An 18,767-nucleotide genomic window follows, 5' to 3' on the forward strand; every position below is an offset into this window, starting at 1 on the left:
CAGAAATCTGCCTGCCTCTGCCTCCCAAGTGCTGGGATTAAAGGTGTGTGCCACCACTGCCCGGCTTCTTTGTTTTAACCTCAGTGAGCTGTCCCTTTTGTTTTAAAGGATAAAAGACCCTAAAATTAGTATGGCTTCTAAGTCAATCTGCCATACAGCTGCTGCCTACTCTTGGTTATTAGTCTCCATGAGTCCACGTGGTAGATAAGGCTTCCTGGTCTCCCAAATGAAATATATTGAAAAAGAAGACTGAATTTCCAATAATTTGCTAAATTGCTAGATACTATGTGAAAAAAAAAAAAAACATCTTTCTTCTTTGCTTCTACATCCTAGTTTGTTGTTGGTAATCGATAATCATGGCCACCGAGAGCACCTTTCTTGATGGTAATTACTCTAAATGTAAAACACTAGAAGATATTTTATCCAGTGAGAAAAAAATACAGGCTACTCTGGCCAGAGATCCTGCATGTCATTATAAAAGAGCACATGCTGAACTAGGATCCACACATTTAGGGAATGAATCTCATAAGAGGTTGGGCCTAAGAATCAGCAGCACTGACTGATCAGCCTTCTAGGCTTCTTTGGAGATGCTCAAAGCATCCTCATACTGTTCTAGAAGGAACATCTGTTCCTTCCTGGAAACTGTGGAGGTGCTGCCTGAGCTGATGCTATTAGCTTAACCCCTCCCGCAATGATACCCACTAGCGTCCCCAGCTTTCACTATATTAAAGTCTAAAAACATAAAACACTGAGTGACACTTGAAACCTTCTAAAAATCCAATCAATAACCAGTACAGAAGGAAGCAAAATGAAACTGCTAGGCTTCATCGCTACCAAACATCTGCTTATGGCCAGATGCCAACGTAGTGGTTCTCAATCTGTGTGTAGGTCATGACCCCTTTGGGGATTGTATAACAAATATCCCGTACATTGGATATTTACATTATGACTCATAACACTAGTAAAATTAGTTATGAAGTAGCAATGAAATAATTTTATGGTTGGAGGAAGGTCACCAAAGCATGAGGAAATAAATGTGAGAGAACCACTGCTCCTAGGTGCCCCTCTCTTAAAGTCACAGAACTCCAGCCCCTGGAGCTGAAGGGAAGCAGAGAAAAAAGGTGAGGGACCTTCATTTTGAAAAGAACCATCAAATCTATACACAGACAAGGGCTTATTATATATACGTGCAGAACCACAGCAGTCTTCCACTGGACCATTTAACCCATCTGAGGAACCTCCACATAGGTCGATGCTATCTATAATACTCTGCAGCCCTCCCAGGCTCTTACCTTTGGGCATGTTGGTGAAGGGCTCACAACAATAGACCTGTAGGCCCTTGAAGAGCTGCAAAGAGAGGAGAGTAAGTGATGGGGTGGAGAGAAACAGTTTTAATTTTTAAGTGTGTGTATGTGTGTGGGGAGAGAGAGAAAGAGAGAGAAAGAGAGAGAAAGAGAGAGAGAGAGAGAGAGAGAGAGAGAGAGAGAGAGAGAGAGAGAGAGAGAGGACATGGCACATGTATGCTGCAGCAAGGAGGGCGGAAGAATGCACATCTGGAGCCGAGGTTACTGGCAGTTGTGAACTGGTCAATGTGGATACTGGGAATCAAAATCAGGTCTTCTGAATGAGCAGCAAGCATTAACCAATAAGCTGCCTCTCCATTCCCTCCTTTTTGTGAAAAAAGATCTTACTTAGGCCAGGTGGCCTCAAACTTATAATGTAATGTAGGTTGGCCTTGAACTCCTGACCCACCTGTTCCCACCTCACCACCGTGCTCAGAGTGTGGGCTTTTTTATATAAGAAACAGAGATACTCTCCACAAGCAATGGAAGAGCCTTTATCCCTTGACAGTTTGTCCTCCTTCTCAGAGACAACAGGTCAAGATTCTGAACTGATTTTATATTTTATTTTGTATTCAATTGATCTACATTCTAGAGTCATTCTTTTAAAAAAGCATTTATGTCATATATATCAAGTGCCAGTGGAGGTCAGGAGGCAGATTTCCTGGTGCCAATGCCTCTGAGTCATCTCTCTGGCCCCTGTAGTCATTCTGTCATTCACTTTCCACCTTGTTATTAATCCGGCCCAGGCTCATGCTGGTGACCCTTGTCAGAGATGAGGAAAACAAAACTAAAGACAAATGAGCACACAATCCCTTCTGGTCCTTCTTTATGTTTAATAACAAGAAATGCAGAGCTATCTGGTTGAACTTAGAGGAATACTCAGGGTTGTTACATCAGAACTAAACATGAACCCAGCCAGCAGAGCGCCTGTCATGCATAGGCTCGTCTTACACACACATACACCCTCCTAAGGGAAAATGTAATTACAGTGCTCCTCAGTACTGTCTGAAGAACTTTCTGCGATCTTGGAAATATCCTGTATCTGGTCTCATAAGGTAGGAGGCCACAAGTCATATGTGGTTCTTGAACATTTGAAATATGGTACGAGTGAGGAACTATACTTCTAAACTTCCCTTTTAAAAAAAAAAATTAATGTATATGAGTGTGCTGTCTTCATGAACACCAGAAGAAAAGGGCCTCAGATCCCAATATAGATGGTTTTAAGTCACTATGTGGGTGCTGGGAATTGAACTCAGGACCTCTAGAAGACTAGCCAGTGCTCTTAATTGCTGAGCCATCTCTCTACCCTTCCGTAATTTTTAAAAAAAGATTATTTATTATTATAAATAAGTACACTGTAGCTGTCTTCAGACACACCAGAAGAGGGCGTCAGATCTCATTATGGGTGGTTGTGAGCCACCATGTGGGTGCTGGGATTTGAACTCAGGACTTTTGGAAGAACAGTCAGTGTTCTTAACCTCCGAGCCACCTCACCAGCCCTACCCTTCCCTAATTTATTATTTACCTTTATTTTATGTGTACTGGTGTTTTGCCTGCATGGATGTCTATGTAAGTGTTAGGTCTTGGAGTTATAGAAAGTTGTGAGCTGCCATGTGGATGCTAGGATTTGAACCTGGGTCCTCTAGAAGAATAGTTAGTGCTACTAACTACTGAACCATCTCTTCAGTCAAAAAAGCTTTTTTCAAGAAAGGTTTCTCTGTATGTATAGTCCTCACTGTCCTCAGACTCAGAGGTCCAAACTATGTCACCTGAGTGCTGAGATTAAAAGTGTGTACCACTACTTCCAAGCCTGAACTTCTAAACTTTTAGTTATTTTCATTTTTGAGAAAAGATCCTGGTAGCCTGGAACTCTTTGTGTATACAAAGGTGGGCTTAAAATTTAGAGATCCATCTTTCTGTCCCTCAAATACTGGGATTAAAGGTGTGTGCCACCATGCACAGTGAGCCAAGAAGCTGTCTTCCCATTCCACCATACTCCACCACCGCCCTCCCCCACCCCCCAGACAGGGTTTTTCCCTGTAGCCCTGGGTATCCTCTAACTAGGAAAGATCCACTGGCCTCTGTTTCCTTCCCAAGTGGTGGGACTAAGGTGTGCACCACTACTACCACCTGTTAAGGAGCTGGTTTATTTAAAGGCGGGACTTCAGAGTCTAAGGTTGGTGCAATGTAAGCATGTGCCACTATGCCATATTGAAAAAAATAATCGCTTCTGACTCCTGAATACACAAACCACCATTTCTGCTTTGAACTCTGTTTTTTTTTTTTTTTTTTTTGGCTTTTCAAGACAGGGTTTCTCTGTGTAGCCCTGGCTGTCCTCAAACTCAGAAATCTGCCTACCTCTGCCTCTCACTTGCTGGGATTAAAGGTGTGCGCCACCACTGCTCGGCTTGAACTGTTTTTAATGAAACTTAGAACAGCCCAAATGTGTCTAGTAACAACTGTGCTAGATAGTACAAATTCAAAAAAAAGAAAGACAGAAATTCTCATGTGTACACTGGCATGAATTCTTAGAAAGGCTTTCAAGCTATCATTCTTCCTGCTTTAGCCTTGTGTGTTAGTATCAGAGGAGTGCCATCAGACCTAGGACAGATGACTTTCATCTATCATTCCAATAACTCATTTTTTAGACCATCTTCCTACCCTTTTATGACACTAACACAAAATCTGTCTGGGTCTAAAAATCACCCAGGCACAGAGGCTGAGCTAGGAAGATGGAGGAGCTAACAGCGCACAGACAGCTCTATTGGAAGTGGCTTCATCCTACACTACAGACAGGCAGGAGAAAGGGCGCAGTGAGCAAATCAGTTATAGTTGGGAATGGCAGATCTGGAACCTCTGCTGCTCTCCCAATTCAGTACACACGAATAAAACAGATCCCCAATGTGTTGACAAAGCCCTAATGCTCAGAATTGCTACAAGTTCCCACAGGCAGCCAGCTGGAGACAAATGCTGCCTTGAGAAGTATAGACCTTCAGGATCTCCATATCCAGGCTAACCTTACTGATGAGTGTCTAGTGCTGAGATAAGGAATCTGAAGCTCACCTCCACAAATAGATTTCTTTGTGAAAATACTGTAGTGACATTTTGGTGTCTTCTGAATGTCACTACTTCGCCCAAGCAATTTCCATCATTGCTATTCTGAATGTAAGAGAAATCCTAAGTGATTTTGAGGGAGAAGGGACCCACTGCTAATTGTGCAAGGCTCCCAGGTGCATAGGAACAAACGGTTGGTTCATAGAGAACTCCTTGAGGAACAGAGAGAAGTGGAAACAGGGTGAGCAGCTGTTCTTGGCATCTGGAACAGGTATCTGATAGGCTCAGAGAGAGGATGGGCTGATCCCAGGGCTCAGAACTCCAGGCTTGATTTGTAATCCTGTCCAAAGCAGATCTCCTTAGAAAACCACCTCTACTGGTCTCCTCTCAAGTTTCTATGAAGGAACAGAAGGTGCTCCGTGTGGGAATGTTCTGAAACACCTGCTGGTGCACACTTGAAAAAGAAGAAAAGCAGCCTGGGAGCACAAGCACTTCTCTAGTAACCGAGACCGCCACTGCTCAGCCTGCCAGGCAGGTGCGAAATCTTGGGAAGTCTGCATCGAGTGTCCTGCTCTTACTTGCAAAGTTGTTGGGATAATCTGTTTTTTTCCTGTGAAGCTATCTACAACTTTCTAAAGCCAAGACATTTGTGAGTTTAGACTTGGAGCGCTAAGCGATGCCAAGGAACTTCAGCTCCCTGCCCACCCTCAATTTTCTCATGCGTGAAATATAGTACAACAGTACACACATTACAGCGTTGTAAGACCATGGACTATGAACCACTTTCTGTGCATACAGGCTGGACCACCCTGCTCACCCTGCACTCACGGTGCTGCTTAGACAAAAGACACCATGGTGCAGGAAGCACAGAGGCTTTCAATCTCTGAAGTCCAAGCTGTCACGTCACCATCAGCTGGGATCGAACCCTCAGACTGGAAGCCAAATTACAACTGTACCCTCAGCCCGAGGTTCTCTTACATATGGGGCACAAGTAATCCAAACCAAAACACTAACAGTCTCCACTGCCCAGCCAGAGGTCTGATAGCAATGATGCCCACGGCCTGACTGGGTAAAGACTAACTTTACCATAGCGGCTGGCTGCAGAGCCTTAGGCTGGATTCTGTCACATAAAGAGGGACTTTACCTTTTCCTGGGATTCTCTGGATCGCTTTGGACCGTGGTGATTTCTTCCAGTCACAACATCTCCTTTGACTTCAAATTCATGCTGAAACCAAACACAACCCTGTGGTCACTGGGGTGGGTGATGGCTCAGCAGCAAAGCGTTAAGGCACGGCACTCATGTCCAGGCCAGCCAGCATTACATAATGAAACCTTGTCTTATTTGTTATTTTCTGGAGACAAGGCAGTGGAGCCTGGCTGGCCTGGGATTCAGAAATTTGCCTGACTCTGCCACCTCTCAAGAGTTGAGATTAAAGACACGTGCCACCAAATCCAGGTCAGACCCTGTCTTAGAAAATTTATTTTAAAAATTCACTCTATTTTATGTGTATAAATATTTTGTCTAAATGTATGCTACATGCACCATATACATGCCTGGTACCGAAAGATGTCAGATGCCCTGGAACTGGAATTGAAAATAGCTGTGAGAATCCATGAGGCTGCTGGAATAAAACTGGTTCGTTGAAAGAGCAGCAAGTGCACTTGACTACTACTGGGCGCTCTTCCAGAGGACCCAGGTTCAATTCCCAGCACTCACATGGCAGCTCACAACTGTAACTCTAGTTCCAGGGAATCCACCATCTTCACACAGACATACATGCAGGCAAAATACCAATGTATACACACGCAAAAAGACCATTCAAATACTAAAACCAGAAGTCTGAGAAAACAAAACTCCCAAACACAAAAAACTGTAGTGTGTGAGATTATATATATATATATCTCACATTCATCAGAAGTAGAGCCAGCAAATCTACTTTAGGTATTCAGAATCACAAGTTTTGACCAAAAGTAAGGGAATTATTTTATGGACTAGATGGACCAGGATCTTAGCCGCTAAAGTCAACTTATTCCAGCAACTGTCTTATTTATCTCTTTAGTGTGTGGTGCACATGTAGAAGTTAAGAGGCCAGTCCGCTGAGGCTGGCTCTCGCCATCTCCATGTGGGCCCTGAGGTCTACATTCCAATGGCCAGGCCAGCTAGTGCCTTTGCCTAAGCTATCCCAACAGCCCCAAAGACAATCTTTGTTGAAATTACCAATTGGCTTTGATCCCACAGGGACTTGATTTCTTTTTTTCTTTTTCTTTTCCTGAGTCAGGGTTTCCCTGTCTGTCCTGGAACTCACTCTGGAGACCAGGCTGGCCTCGAACTCAGAAATCCAACTGCCTCTGCCTCCCAAGTGCTGGGATTAAAGGTGTGCACCACCATCGCCTGGCAGGACTTGATTTTTTTAAAATGCATTTTAATTTCTAACGTTTGTATCTTCTCAAAACATTCACTTAGTACTTACATTAAACTGCTAACACCATGTGAGGATAACTGGAGGATTCTAAGTCACTTAAATCAATTGTATTTTATTATCTGAAGAAATTAGGGTTTTTTCAGAGTTCTGTTGAAAGATTTATAGTTAGAGAGGTCACAATGATAAAATGGGGCCAGTGGGATGGCTCAGTTGGTAAAAGTGCTCACCATGAAGCCTGACAACCCGAGTCTATCCCAGAACCATATAAAGGTAGGAGAGTCTACAAAGTCTCGTGCACACACAAACACCCCATTCTGAAGAAACTCAGATTTTTTCATACTAACTATTTTGGGAGTTGGAGTTTTCAGGAAGAATGCTTGGAAGCCATTGCAAGTGAAACTCTAAGGAAGACTTGCTGCAGTGTTGTTGGAGAATCAAGAACCCAGGCAAAGGGTAGGGATATCTCATTCAGTGGGCAAGGCTCTTGCTGCAAAATCTGACAGCAAGTTTGATCTTGCTGACTTTGATCCCAGCCTCCACCCTCTAGAAGAGAACCAACATCTGATGCCTACAAGTTGTCCTCTGACCTCCACACATGTGCCAAGTCACATACCTTCCCCCACACTAAAAACTCAAACAAACCCCAAAATAGAGACTATCTGCATGCTCTTGATTATCCTAAAAATAAAACTGAAATTATGACTTTGGTTAACACAAAATCTGACCTGCCTTGGCCCTTGGCTGACTCCTCCCCCACATCTCACCTCTGTTTCCTCCCTAAACTAATTCCCTGTCTTCAACTACAGTGGTCTATTTTAATTTAATAAGCCAAACTCAATCCTACATTCTGTTTTTCGAGACAGGGTTCCTCTGTATAGCCCTGGCTGTCCTGGAATTTACTCTGCAGATCCAGGCTGACCATGAAATCTGCCTGCCTCTGCCTCCCAAGTGCTGGGACTAAAGGTGTGTGCCACCACTGCCTGGCTACATCCAAATCTTTATGCTTTCTGTAGCTACCTATAAGAACTATTCTCTATATTTTTCTTTTTTTAAAAAAAGATTTATTTATTTTTAATATTTGAATACACTGTAGCTGTCTTTAGACATCAGCCACTATGGGGTTGCTGGGAATTGAACTCAGGACCTATGAAAGAGCAATCAGTACTCTTAACCACTGAGCCATCTCTCCAGCCCTAAATTTTTCAAAGACATTTCTTTCTTGTTGTTTAGGTCCCGACTCAAGTCTTTTCACAAAGACTTTGCTTGGCCTCTTGTTTATTGCATATCTCTCCTTACAACATTTCCAGAAGAGGGACTTGGTCATTCTTGTTTACTATGTTATTCCTCATAACTGATACTCAGTAAGTTCCCAATAAATGGTCTATAAATGAAATTAAAATCAGAATAGTATATAATACATAGTTTAAACAGATTCCACTGATGTTGTTCTGTGTGATCTTTTGTCACCCGCTCTCGACTGTTCTAAACTTACTCTTCCCCTACATTCTGACCACATTTACCTCAAACTGTTCTGAGTATTAGAAGAAAGCAGCGTTTCTTAGAAGGCAACTAACTTATAAACAGATACATTAGCATGTTAACTATTTTTTCTGAGATTGAACCCATATAATTTCAGGATGAATGAACTTCTCCTCCTGCTGCTCCCACTCTTGGTGCCTAGATAACAAGCTTGTGTAACACATATTTGTGAGGTGCTACAGCTCAAACCCAGAGCCTCAAAGACAAGCACAAACTGAGACATGTCCCTACCCAAAGTCTTTTTCTTTAACAACGGTGAATAGCAAGTTTCCTACAAAGGAGTCAGGAGAAGTTTAGCATGGTGGAAAATACCTATAATCTTATAATTCCAGCACTTGGGAGATAGAGACAGGAAGAGCAGGAGTTCTAAGACATTCTGAGACACATGAGACTCACAACAACAACAACAACAACAACAACAACAACAACAACAACAACAATCATTATATTATTGTGGAGCCTGTTTCTGATTTTTTTTTAAAAAAAGAAGGCAAGCCGGGCAGTGGTGGCCCACGCCTTTAATCCCAGCACTTGGGAGGCAGAGGCAGGCAGATTTCTGAGTTCGAGGCTAGCCTGGTCTACAGAGTGAGTTCCAGGACAGCCAAGGCTACACAGAGAAACCCTGTCTTGAAAAAAACAAAAAAACTCCCCAACCCCCCACCCCCCAAAAGAAGGCAGGCTCTTAAGCTAGGTAGTAGTGGTGCCAGCCTTTAATCCTAGCACTCAGGAAACAGAGACAGGCAGATTTCTCTGAATTTGAGGCCAGCCTGGTCTCAAGAGCAAGTTCTAGAATAGCCAGGGCTACACAAGAGAAACTTTGTCTCAAAACCAACCAACCAAGACAGGCTCTTGCTATACGCCAGGTTACAAAGGCATATCACCTCTTCTATCTCTGGAGGTGGTTCATTATTTGTTCCTGCGAATCTTTAATCTATAAAATCCTTTCTCCAGAGAAAAGACCTTTATTTGAACCCTAGAATGAATATGAATATGACATTTCCTGGGCTGTTCTGCATCACCCTTGATGGCCCCCTTGTTGAGGAAAAGATGTGTACTGAAGGAAGAAAGCAGATCCACACCCTCCTCCACCTGACCAACCCATATGAGGTGTCCTGGATTAGTTTGTGTCAGGTACCTACCACATTGAGAAGTTTTCTTTCTTGGATAGACTGGATCACCCCTGAAGAGAATACAGAAAAGGTCAGTTACAGTGAACAGAACAATAAGTCCCTTTTGTGGAGGTGGGAAGCTCAGCGATTGACAAGTGAGGAGATTCATAAGGCTCACAGCAGAGATCTTCTTCTGGAGACAGCTGATACGTAAGCATTATAAAACCGCTGCTGTACATGGATTCCCACCAACTTTTAAATAAATCCCTGTTCATATGCTAACAGTGCTAAGAGAAGATCAGGCCCTACCAGTTATAAAAGAGATCACTTTCTCAGCAGTGCCAGCGGCTCTGAACAAAGCCACACGAGCTAAAGACAAAGCTAGTTCTGGGTTACTGTTAGAGACCCTTTGGTGGCTCAGACTTGGCATCTGCAGAAACCTCAGGTGTTAGCGTCAGGTGTAAAACGCAGCTCTGATGTGCTAAAGGGAGCAGAGAGACAGTCCCCCTCCCTCGAACCCCCCATATTGTACTTACACTTATAGCTAACTATCCACTTTCCTCCTGCAATGCCCAGAAAATATTTCAGTGTCCGTTCACACACAAACTCAGCATCTGCAAAAATGAAAAACACCCAAAGGTAGAGAGAGATTAAGAGGCGCTGCCTGGAAAAGCTGGAGCCCAGCTCTGGCTCGAGATCAGTCTGCAATGGGATTCACCTCTGATGACAGACAACCAGGTGTGGGGTTTGCAGGCTTGGAAGAGGCAGATGCCATGTTAGGACCTGAGGTTGCTGGCCTCAGCTTTGAGATGCCAAGGTTAGCTAAAGAGTTCTAGCCTGTTCTTAATTACCCGCATTGTGGTGGTGATTGATATGGACGGAGATCTATTTTGCCAGAGAGAAGTAAATTGCTGAAGTCCAACATTTGAAAAAAAGATCCTAAATCAGAAATGCCAGTGAGACAGAAGCTTACCCAGGCCGTGCCTACCCAGGGGGCTCTTGCCCCCTGTATTCCTGAGAGGGACAGGAAAATAGTCTTGTCACAGCTATTCTTTTTTTTTTTTAATTTCAATAAGCAGTGGCTGAAGAATCTGTTTATTGCCTAGTGTTTCAAAGGCCCCTTTGAAGAACTAAGCAAACAGAAAAAAACCATTTACACAGGAGAAAGGTATTCAACTGAATCCCAAACACAGCAGGCCATCTGCAAGTAGTAGAAGTGGCCATTCTGACTCACAGAAGTCCTCATAATTTTTTGAAGCTTTTTGTTTAAATGCTATAAAAGCTGATTTTAGTTCACAAGCAACAAATGTTGTATTTGAGTTTAAAGAGTCACTTTAGGTTTCATTTGTATTTTAAAGCTCTCTTTTCAGCCTTTATCACCTTTTATCCAAACTTGCTGCTTAAAATATACTAAAATTCAATGACATTCCCCTCTCACATAGTACTGAGCTTGCCACAGCTTGTCCTGGCACCTATTCCAGTGAGCACTGCCCCCTGGCTCGATCCACTGGAGAAGGAACCTAGATCTTAGTGTTCTTAAGGCAAAGAGTCAAAGAGCACTGGACTCCTTGGAAAAGCTTAGAGCCCCATGGCCATAAATATCCCAGAAGGGGCAAGAGTACATCAGAAAACCAAATCTGTTAGCAAGGTTTTAGAGTGTAAACATTATTTATATCTCCAACATCTCCAGGAACTTTTTTTTGAATTTCTGAAGCTTGACAATTTTTCAGATGTTTCTCTGTCAAACATCACTTTTACTAAAAATCAATTGTTTTAGATTTACTTTATGTATGTTTTGCTTGCATGTGTGTCTCTATATCACATGCATGCCTGGTGCCTACAGTCACAGGCACACTGGATCCCCTGGAACTAGTTATGGCTGTGAGCTGCCATGTGGGTGCTGGGGATCAAACCTGGGTCCTCTGTAAGAACAGTGCTCTTAACCACTGTGCCATTGCTCCAGCCCTTGAGCTACACTGAGTTTCTCTCTGCAGCTGTCCCTGGATGCTCTAAGCTTATTAGTTGCCACTATGAAAAGCACTGTGCTCAGCCCTCAGCCCAGAGGACATCACCTAGACTATCAGCAGGAGATTCATCAAAGGCTAGATCCATATTTCACTCCCTACACATATCAGGCCTGTATTAATGAAGGGCAACTTCAAATAAACTTTTTAGCAGCCTGAAATGTCTACTGTTTACTCAGACTTTACAGACAGTGAAAACTCTCAGAGCTATCTTATACATGCAAGTGAGCTGCTCCACTCTTCCCCTCTTTCCATGTTAAGGTTACAGAACTTACTCAGCCACACTCAAGCCAGAGGCCACGGGTAGCTAGCTAGTCTCCAGAGAAGACTTACTTCCTCTCTGCCTTACCTGCTCTTCCACGATTTGGTCTGGTAGACAGGAAGTGGTTCAAGCACTTTGCCTGGCCATTCCCCAAATTTTAACCCAAATAAGGTCAAACAAGCCGGGCGGTGAATAACTCTCAGGAGACTTCATCCACAGCTTGCTTAAACAAAGATAGGCTTAGTGCTCTGGAATGCTAGGCCCAAAAGTATTTTCAACAAATTTGCACATATATTGAGACATCTTCCCTGCATAGCAAAAATCCAAGTTTTGTTACTGCTGCTTCATTTGTTTTTTGAGACAAAATCTTGCTTCATAGCCTAGGCTGGCCTTAAACTTCTGATTTTCCTGCTTCACTCTCCTAAATGTTGAAGTCATAGGTGTGAGTCTCCACAGCCAATCTGAGGGTAATTTCTTATTTATGGTGCTAGAACAGTGGTCTTCAACCTTCCTAATGCTGCAGCCTTTCAATATAGTTCCTCACATTGAGATGACTCCCCTTCCCCAACCATAAAATAACTTTCTTTCTCTTCACAACTGTAATTTGCTACTGTTATGAATCATAATGTAAGCACCTGCATTTTCACATGTTCTTTGGCGACCCTCTGAAAAGGTTATTAACCTCCCCAAAGGGGTCACACAGGTTGAGAACCACTGATCTAGGGCCTTGTACACATTGATTAAATGGTACTCTTCCACTAAGCTTCATCTGCAAACCCTGAAGGCAATTTTACACAACATGCTTTACACACCTACAGCCTGGCTATGACCCGTCACATGAAAAGTGGAATTCTCCACTTCTGACGTTAACTCTATATTCAAATAGTTGAGGATTTTGAAGTTTTGGTTTAGAGATGCTTAACTTGATTGACATAGCTCTTCATGTGGCTTATGATGTAAATACAACGTATTCTGTAAAAGTCCGCAGGGTACCTGTTTTTATAATTACATGTGTAGTCTCCTCAGTGACCGTATCAGTTAAAGTGAGGCGGTATTTCTCGGCGAACTTTTGCACAATCATCTGAAACAAAAACCAAACACTGAATTATGCTGTTAACTCTGCTACACAGCTTAAAGTATTAATTCATCTGATTCTGAGTCTCCATTCTCATAAAAGGCACATCTCTAACAATTTTTAAGTGTTGATTGTGTGTGTGCTTGTTCTTCAGTGCACACGTGGAGACACTGTGGAGCTGCTTCTCTACTTCCGTTTTCATGTGTGTTTTGGGATTGAACCCAGGTTGGCAGGCTTACATGGCAAACACTGTGGATCACCCCATCCTGTCTTTTAAATATAAACATATAACATGGCTGGAGTCTCAAAATTGACAATTTAATAAAAAGTATGTATAAATCAGCCAGGTATGACACTTGGGAGTCAGAGGCAGGTAGATCAATGAGTTCAAGGTCATCCTGGTCTACATACTGAGTTATAGTCCAGCCATGACCACACAATGAGATCTTGTCTCTCACACAAGTAAACAATGCCCCACCTTCAAACAAACAAAACCCCCAAACCATGTACAAATCAGAGAAAACATTCTAATGTAGTCTATGTAATACTAGAAGCCATGAAATTATAACCAGAGGTCAAATAGCTTGATTCTCTTGATTTTCTTTACAGAATGACAGCTCATTTATTATTGTATAATAAATTTATATAAGTCTTCATCTCAAACTGAGTTGTAAGCAGCCTTATATAGAAAGCTCTGCTGTAGATAATACATAGATAGCTTAAAGCCAAGGTTCAACTATGATAGTTATAAAGCACTCAAGCAAAGGTATTTGTAGATTCAGTACAAAAAAATATCAATTTTCTCTTTAGAAAAAATATTGGAAGAGACTTATTCTTCCCAAAAGAAATCTAGAGTCCCTTAGCTATTATCTATGAAGCAAATAAAAATCAATAGGCAGTAAAAGAAATTAACCATATCCATTATGGGCACAGTTGGTATAACCGGTAGCTACTGTTTGGTAAATAAGCTTGTTTACCAAGAAGCTTCATTTCCTAGCCGTCACCACCCACACCAATATTTATGTGCCCCTTAGTACTGCAATGGAAGTCAGCCCGTGCTGCCTCACTCCACACTGCCACGGAGCACTGCAAAACAGCAGGCTGGCGAAGCTAACGCCACCCCCCTCCAACTTTCACTGTTGTCCTCTGCCAGTGTCATTAGCAATTCTGAACTGGTTAATTGCTGAAGTCCCAGCTTTAAAACAGTATTCAGTTAGACAGGCAACTTCTGAAAAGATCATCTTATTATGGGCTTCAGAATTAATCATGTGTATCAGTCAGTGGCTTTCATCATAAATTTAATACACTTCAGCGCTCAAAGTTTTCCTCTTTGCTTGTTTAAAGAAAGCATGTACCCAAACACTTGTTGTTTAATCTGCAGCTCCGAATTGCCCAAGGTGAAAATGATTAGACCACTCTAGCTAAAAAGCTATCTCTAAAAAGCTGAACTAAAAAACAAAGGATTATGGTAATAAAAAATTTCAATGAATAAATGGGAATTCTAGGTACTTAAGGAAGTCCATCAGGAGCTATTTAAACAAGCACAGGTAAGACTGTCAGAGCAAACCGCTGCCTGAGCATGAGACCGTGAAGTGACACCATCAAGTCATCATCTCTCAGGGCAGCAAAGCTTGCCTTGCCTTTTCAATGACAGGACATGTGGGGCCAAGAGTCTATGCTGAGGGCCTGTAGGGCCGTTAGGATGAGGAATGGAGCCATACCTATGAAGGCTCTACTAAGCTAGAGTTTACTGCTTAATATTGCCCCTCAGTGGGTAATAAATGGCATCTACTATTAAATCCCATCGATGGCCTGACATGTTATTATATATTACTGTAACAGTTAATTATAGGGGAAATAAATTTCCCAGAAGTGTTGAAATCTATAAGCAGCTTAAAGAGAAACATGGGTTCAGTGGGCTTAACATTTTTAGTGACAATTCCCATTTCTGACCCAAGGGCCCACGGAGGTGCCCAAATCCTAATAAGCAAGGGAGTAAGTACTGCAGGGCAGAAAGGACAGATTACTCCCAGGCAAGATAAAGACAAGCCCTGGAGAAATGCCACCGTCCACCCATGCTGTGGAGCCAGCTTAACTCAGGTTAGTCGTGTGGATAAGTTTACTTGATGTGAACTGAGGGAAAAACAATGCCTTCTGAAGAGAGCTGCCATATCTAGTTGCCCAGTTATTGTTTTTTTGTTTGCTTTGTTTGATAAAGAGGAAATTCCAATACTCTGCAAAAATTTTCTCATACCTCACAAGGTGCCTGGCATTCACTAAGTATTTCCTCAGATAACTTTCTTCCTACAGGTTACCACTGCTGCTACTTATACTAATACCTGGCAGCCTAAGTCAAGCCACAGAGAGAGGTACAGATGACACACTCACTATTTCTTTGGGAGTCAAGCCTGACACCACCATGGATATTTCTCTAGCTGCTCTTTCTTTTGAAGATGTCACGGTTCCAACCACTGCAGCATCAGCACTAGCAGCAGCTGGACTCCAGAGAGACTCGGCAACTTGACCGTGGAGTATTTTCAGTGCAGAGGTTGAACCTGGTGTGGTGCAAACACGGGCTGGCTCTCTAGGGGAGTCAGATTTGGGGTCTCTACTAGAGAAAAGGCTGATTCCAGATTCCAGGTATGGGGTTCCTTCTGCAAGGAAGACAAATTCAACTTAAGTGGCAATAAATATTGAATTCAAGGTTCTAGTTTCTATGAAGAAAAAGACCCATTAAGTTATGTTAAGAGGAAAATACATTGGTGAAAGCATGGCACCTTAACTTCTCTAAAGAATAATATGGCATTATATGCAAAAACCCTTAACATATGAGGCTGAAGTGGTAGCTGCTCTTCCAGAAGGAGGATCCAGGTTCGGTTCCCAGTAACCACACGGTACATCAAAACAGCCTCTAACTCTAGCTCCAGGGTACCCAACACCTCTGTAAGTACCGTGCATGTACGTGGTGCACAGACATATGTAGATAAAATATCTATACACATAAAATACATAAATCTTAAAAAAAGAAGGGCTAGTGATAGGATGTGTGTAGCAACTGTTTACAATAGCATAATTTTAGAAATGACTTTAATGTCCAATGGATTGAGTAAATTATAATACACCTATTCTAACAAAGTAGTCTTCATCCATTATAACTTTCACGTAACATTTACTTATTTTGCATGTGGAATTCAGAAAGCAACTTGCTCAGACGTCTCTCTGGCCCACCCATTAAATTTTACACTTTGAAAATAAATGGTGAGAGGCAAAAATGCTCCTAACACGTTAAAGATAACAGCTAAAAATATTTATTAGTTCTACATGTGTGTGCATGTGCATCACCATCCATCCATGTGATATAATTGTCAGAGGACAATTTATAGGGGTTGGCTTTCTCCTTCTATCCTGTGAGTATAAGAGATTAAAATCACAAGTCATCAGTCTTGGTGACAAGTGCTCTTATTTGATAAGCCATCTTGCCAGTCCAGAAATGTTTACTGTAGTCAGGCCTGATGGCATAGGCCTATAATCCCAGCTACTTGAGGCTAAAACAGGAAAATCACAAGTTCAAGGCTTACCTGGTTTAAAGGTATTAAGTTTAAAACTATTTTTTAATAGTTTAAAACTATTTTTTATTTTAATCGATTGCTAGAAATAGGGTCTGTACACTGCCACTGATGACACTGGGCTTGAACTGTATGTGAGGCAATTCTCCTGCACCAGCTACTCAAGTAAGTAACTGAGACCACAGACAAGTCCCACTATATTACATTTAGAACTATATTTAAAGAACAAAACTCTGGGGGCTGGAGAGATGGCTTAGTGGTTAAGAGCACTGACTGCTCTTCTGAAGGCCCTGAGTTCAAATCCCAGCAACCACACGGTGGCTTACAACCATCCGTAATGAGATCTGACACCCTCTTCTAGAGTGTCTGAAGACAGCTACAGTGTACTTATGTATAATAAATAAATAAATCTTTATTAAAAAAAAAAACTGAGTAAAATATCTAAAGAAAATATCTAAAGCAATTATTATTATTAGTAGTATTATTTTGGTAGGGGGTCTTATTATATAGCCCTGGAGTTTACTATGTAGATAAGGCTGGTCTCAAACTCAGAGAGTCCTCCTGCCTCTGCCAATCAGGTACTGGGACTAACAGGCATGTGCCACCAAGCTCAGTCGAAACAGCAATATTTTACTATTAACAACTGGACAGGAGTAGGTGATTTTAAATACTCGTATTTACTATATTGTCCAATTTGGGGGCAGTCAATATACAAGACTTTCATGAAAAGGAAAGAAGGTTAAAATCATAAATAAACTATTACATTTTCCACTTAACCAACAGGTGCTAATAAGCATGTTAAGAACAGTAGATACATTTTAAAACATTTTGGAAAAATATCACTGATCAAAAATTAATGTAGGGAGATGTGGGGCAGTGAGCTGTGCACAGACAGCCTGGTCCCTGGTCAAGCCCAGGCTTTGAACCCCGATGACCCAGTAGGTGACTTCCGCCTAGCAGGTGTTCGGCCATGCCCCTTGGGCCCCTGGCTCTTGTCATAGCTACAGCCTCCCACAGCCCCACCCCTACTCACTCAGAGGTGTGTGGCTATCAGTCATGTAGGCAACACCCCAAGCTCCTGGTATTCTGTCTGGACTCCACTCCCACAGTTACCTGGCAACAGCCAGGTAAGCCCAGTCCCCTTTTATAGTGATAAAAGGGGCTGTCTGCCCCTTCCTCTCTTCCTCTCTTGCTCCTGCCTCTCTTACTCTTGCCCTCTTGCTTCCCCCTCTGCCCCATTCCCTCCCCACCTCCCCACATGGCCATGGCTGGCCTCCCTCCCTCTCTCTGCCTTTCTACAATAAATGCCTTAAAACCCTGGACTGCCTCTTCTCATCCGGATACACGGAGCTGGAGCAATGGAGCAGGTCTTCCCCTAAATAGCTACATGTCTAACCTTCCGCCAGAAGCCCTGCCTGTGGGCCCACACTGTTCTCAGCTCTTCTGTGGTCTGTGGTGCCCAAGATTGAGAACCTGCCGGTCTTGGCCTCCGAGCCAGCTCCAAGCAGTTCTGCAGGGACCTCAGACTGCGCCTCCCCCACCCCTGGAGCGGGGTCCTGTGGCTTCTTACAGCCTGATGCCTGTCTGGTGGCTGCATGGGGTCTGCAGCGCAGTCAAACTTCCCATGTCCACCTCCATGAGTGGCCCTAGCCCTGTGGTGGGCTGGACTTGGGACCCCATTTGACCCACAGCGAGATTTAAAAAAGGGGGGCTCAGCAACAAAGAGCTGTGCTTCCAGAGGACCCGGATTTTGTTCCCAGCTCCCATATAGCAGCTCACAGCAGCATGGAACTTCAGTTCCAGGATACCCAACACTCTCTTCTGGCCTCAACACGTACACATGCAGTGCACAGACAAACATATGGGCAAAATACCTATATAGATAGCATAAAAGTAAATACATCTTAAACAAAAGAGAAGTAAGCTAGGTAAGAACACAGCCAAATACTGCATCTGATGCCAAATAGTGTTTTTTATCATGGTGTATTTTTGATGAGTAATTAAAACCTTTCTTTACTAAAATTCTGATTTACAGGTAATAAAATATATCATCTCCCAAGTGATTTATGAAGCATAAAAGATAGTTATTTATATTTATTAAAAATAGCTCACTTTGGGATATGACATATTTTCCAGCAAAGGACAGGCCTCTAACTTTATTCTGGGTCTTAAGATTCTGACAGATGGGGCTGGAGAGATGACTCAGTGGTTAAGAACACTGACTGCTCTTCCATAGGTCCTGAGTTCAATTCCCAGCAACCACATGGTGGTTCAAAACCATCTGTAATGGGATCTGATGCCCTCTTCTGGTGTGTCTGAAGAGAGCAAGGGTGCACTCATATACATAAGATAAATAAATAAATCTTAAAAAA

At 42.6% G+C, this 18,767-nt stretch overlaps 1 protein-coding gene across 1 annotated transcript in view; it reads right to left on the reverse strand.

Annotated features, from left to right (window-relative positions):
• Positions 1 to 18,767, reverse strand: part of Brca1 (BRCA1 DNA repair associated) — a 65,741-nt gene that overhangs the window by 4,305 nt on the left and 42,669 nt on the right. Inside the window, exons 15-21 of the mRNA XM_031354074.1 lie at positions 17,792 to 17,997; positions 15,218 to 15,504; positions 12,748 to 12,835; positions 10,005 to 10,082; positions 9,499 to 9,539; positions 5,542 to 5,622; positions 1,293 to 1,347 (exon numbers count right to left, since the gene is read on the reverse strand). Coding sequence (XP_031209934.1) covers positions 1,293 to 1,347; positions 5,542 to 5,622; positions 9,499 to 9,539; positions 10,005 to 10,082; positions 12,748 to 12,835; positions 15,218 to 15,504; positions 17,792 to 17,997 — 836 coding nt within the window. The remainder of the gene's footprint in view (positions 1 to 1,292; positions 1,348 to 5,541; positions 5,623 to 9,498; positions 9,540 to 10,004; positions 10,083 to 12,747; positions 12,836 to 15,217; positions 15,505 to 17,791; positions 17,998 to 18,767) is intronic.

This window comes from Mastomys coucha, unplaced genomic scaffold (assembly GCF_008632895.1).
Source record: "Mastomys coucha isolate ucsf_1 unplaced genomic scaffold, UCSF_Mcou_1 pScaffold5, whole genome shotgun sequence".
Classification (NCBI taxonomy): Eukaryota; Metazoa; Chordata; class Mammalia; order Rodentia; family Muridae; genus Mastomys; species Mastomys coucha.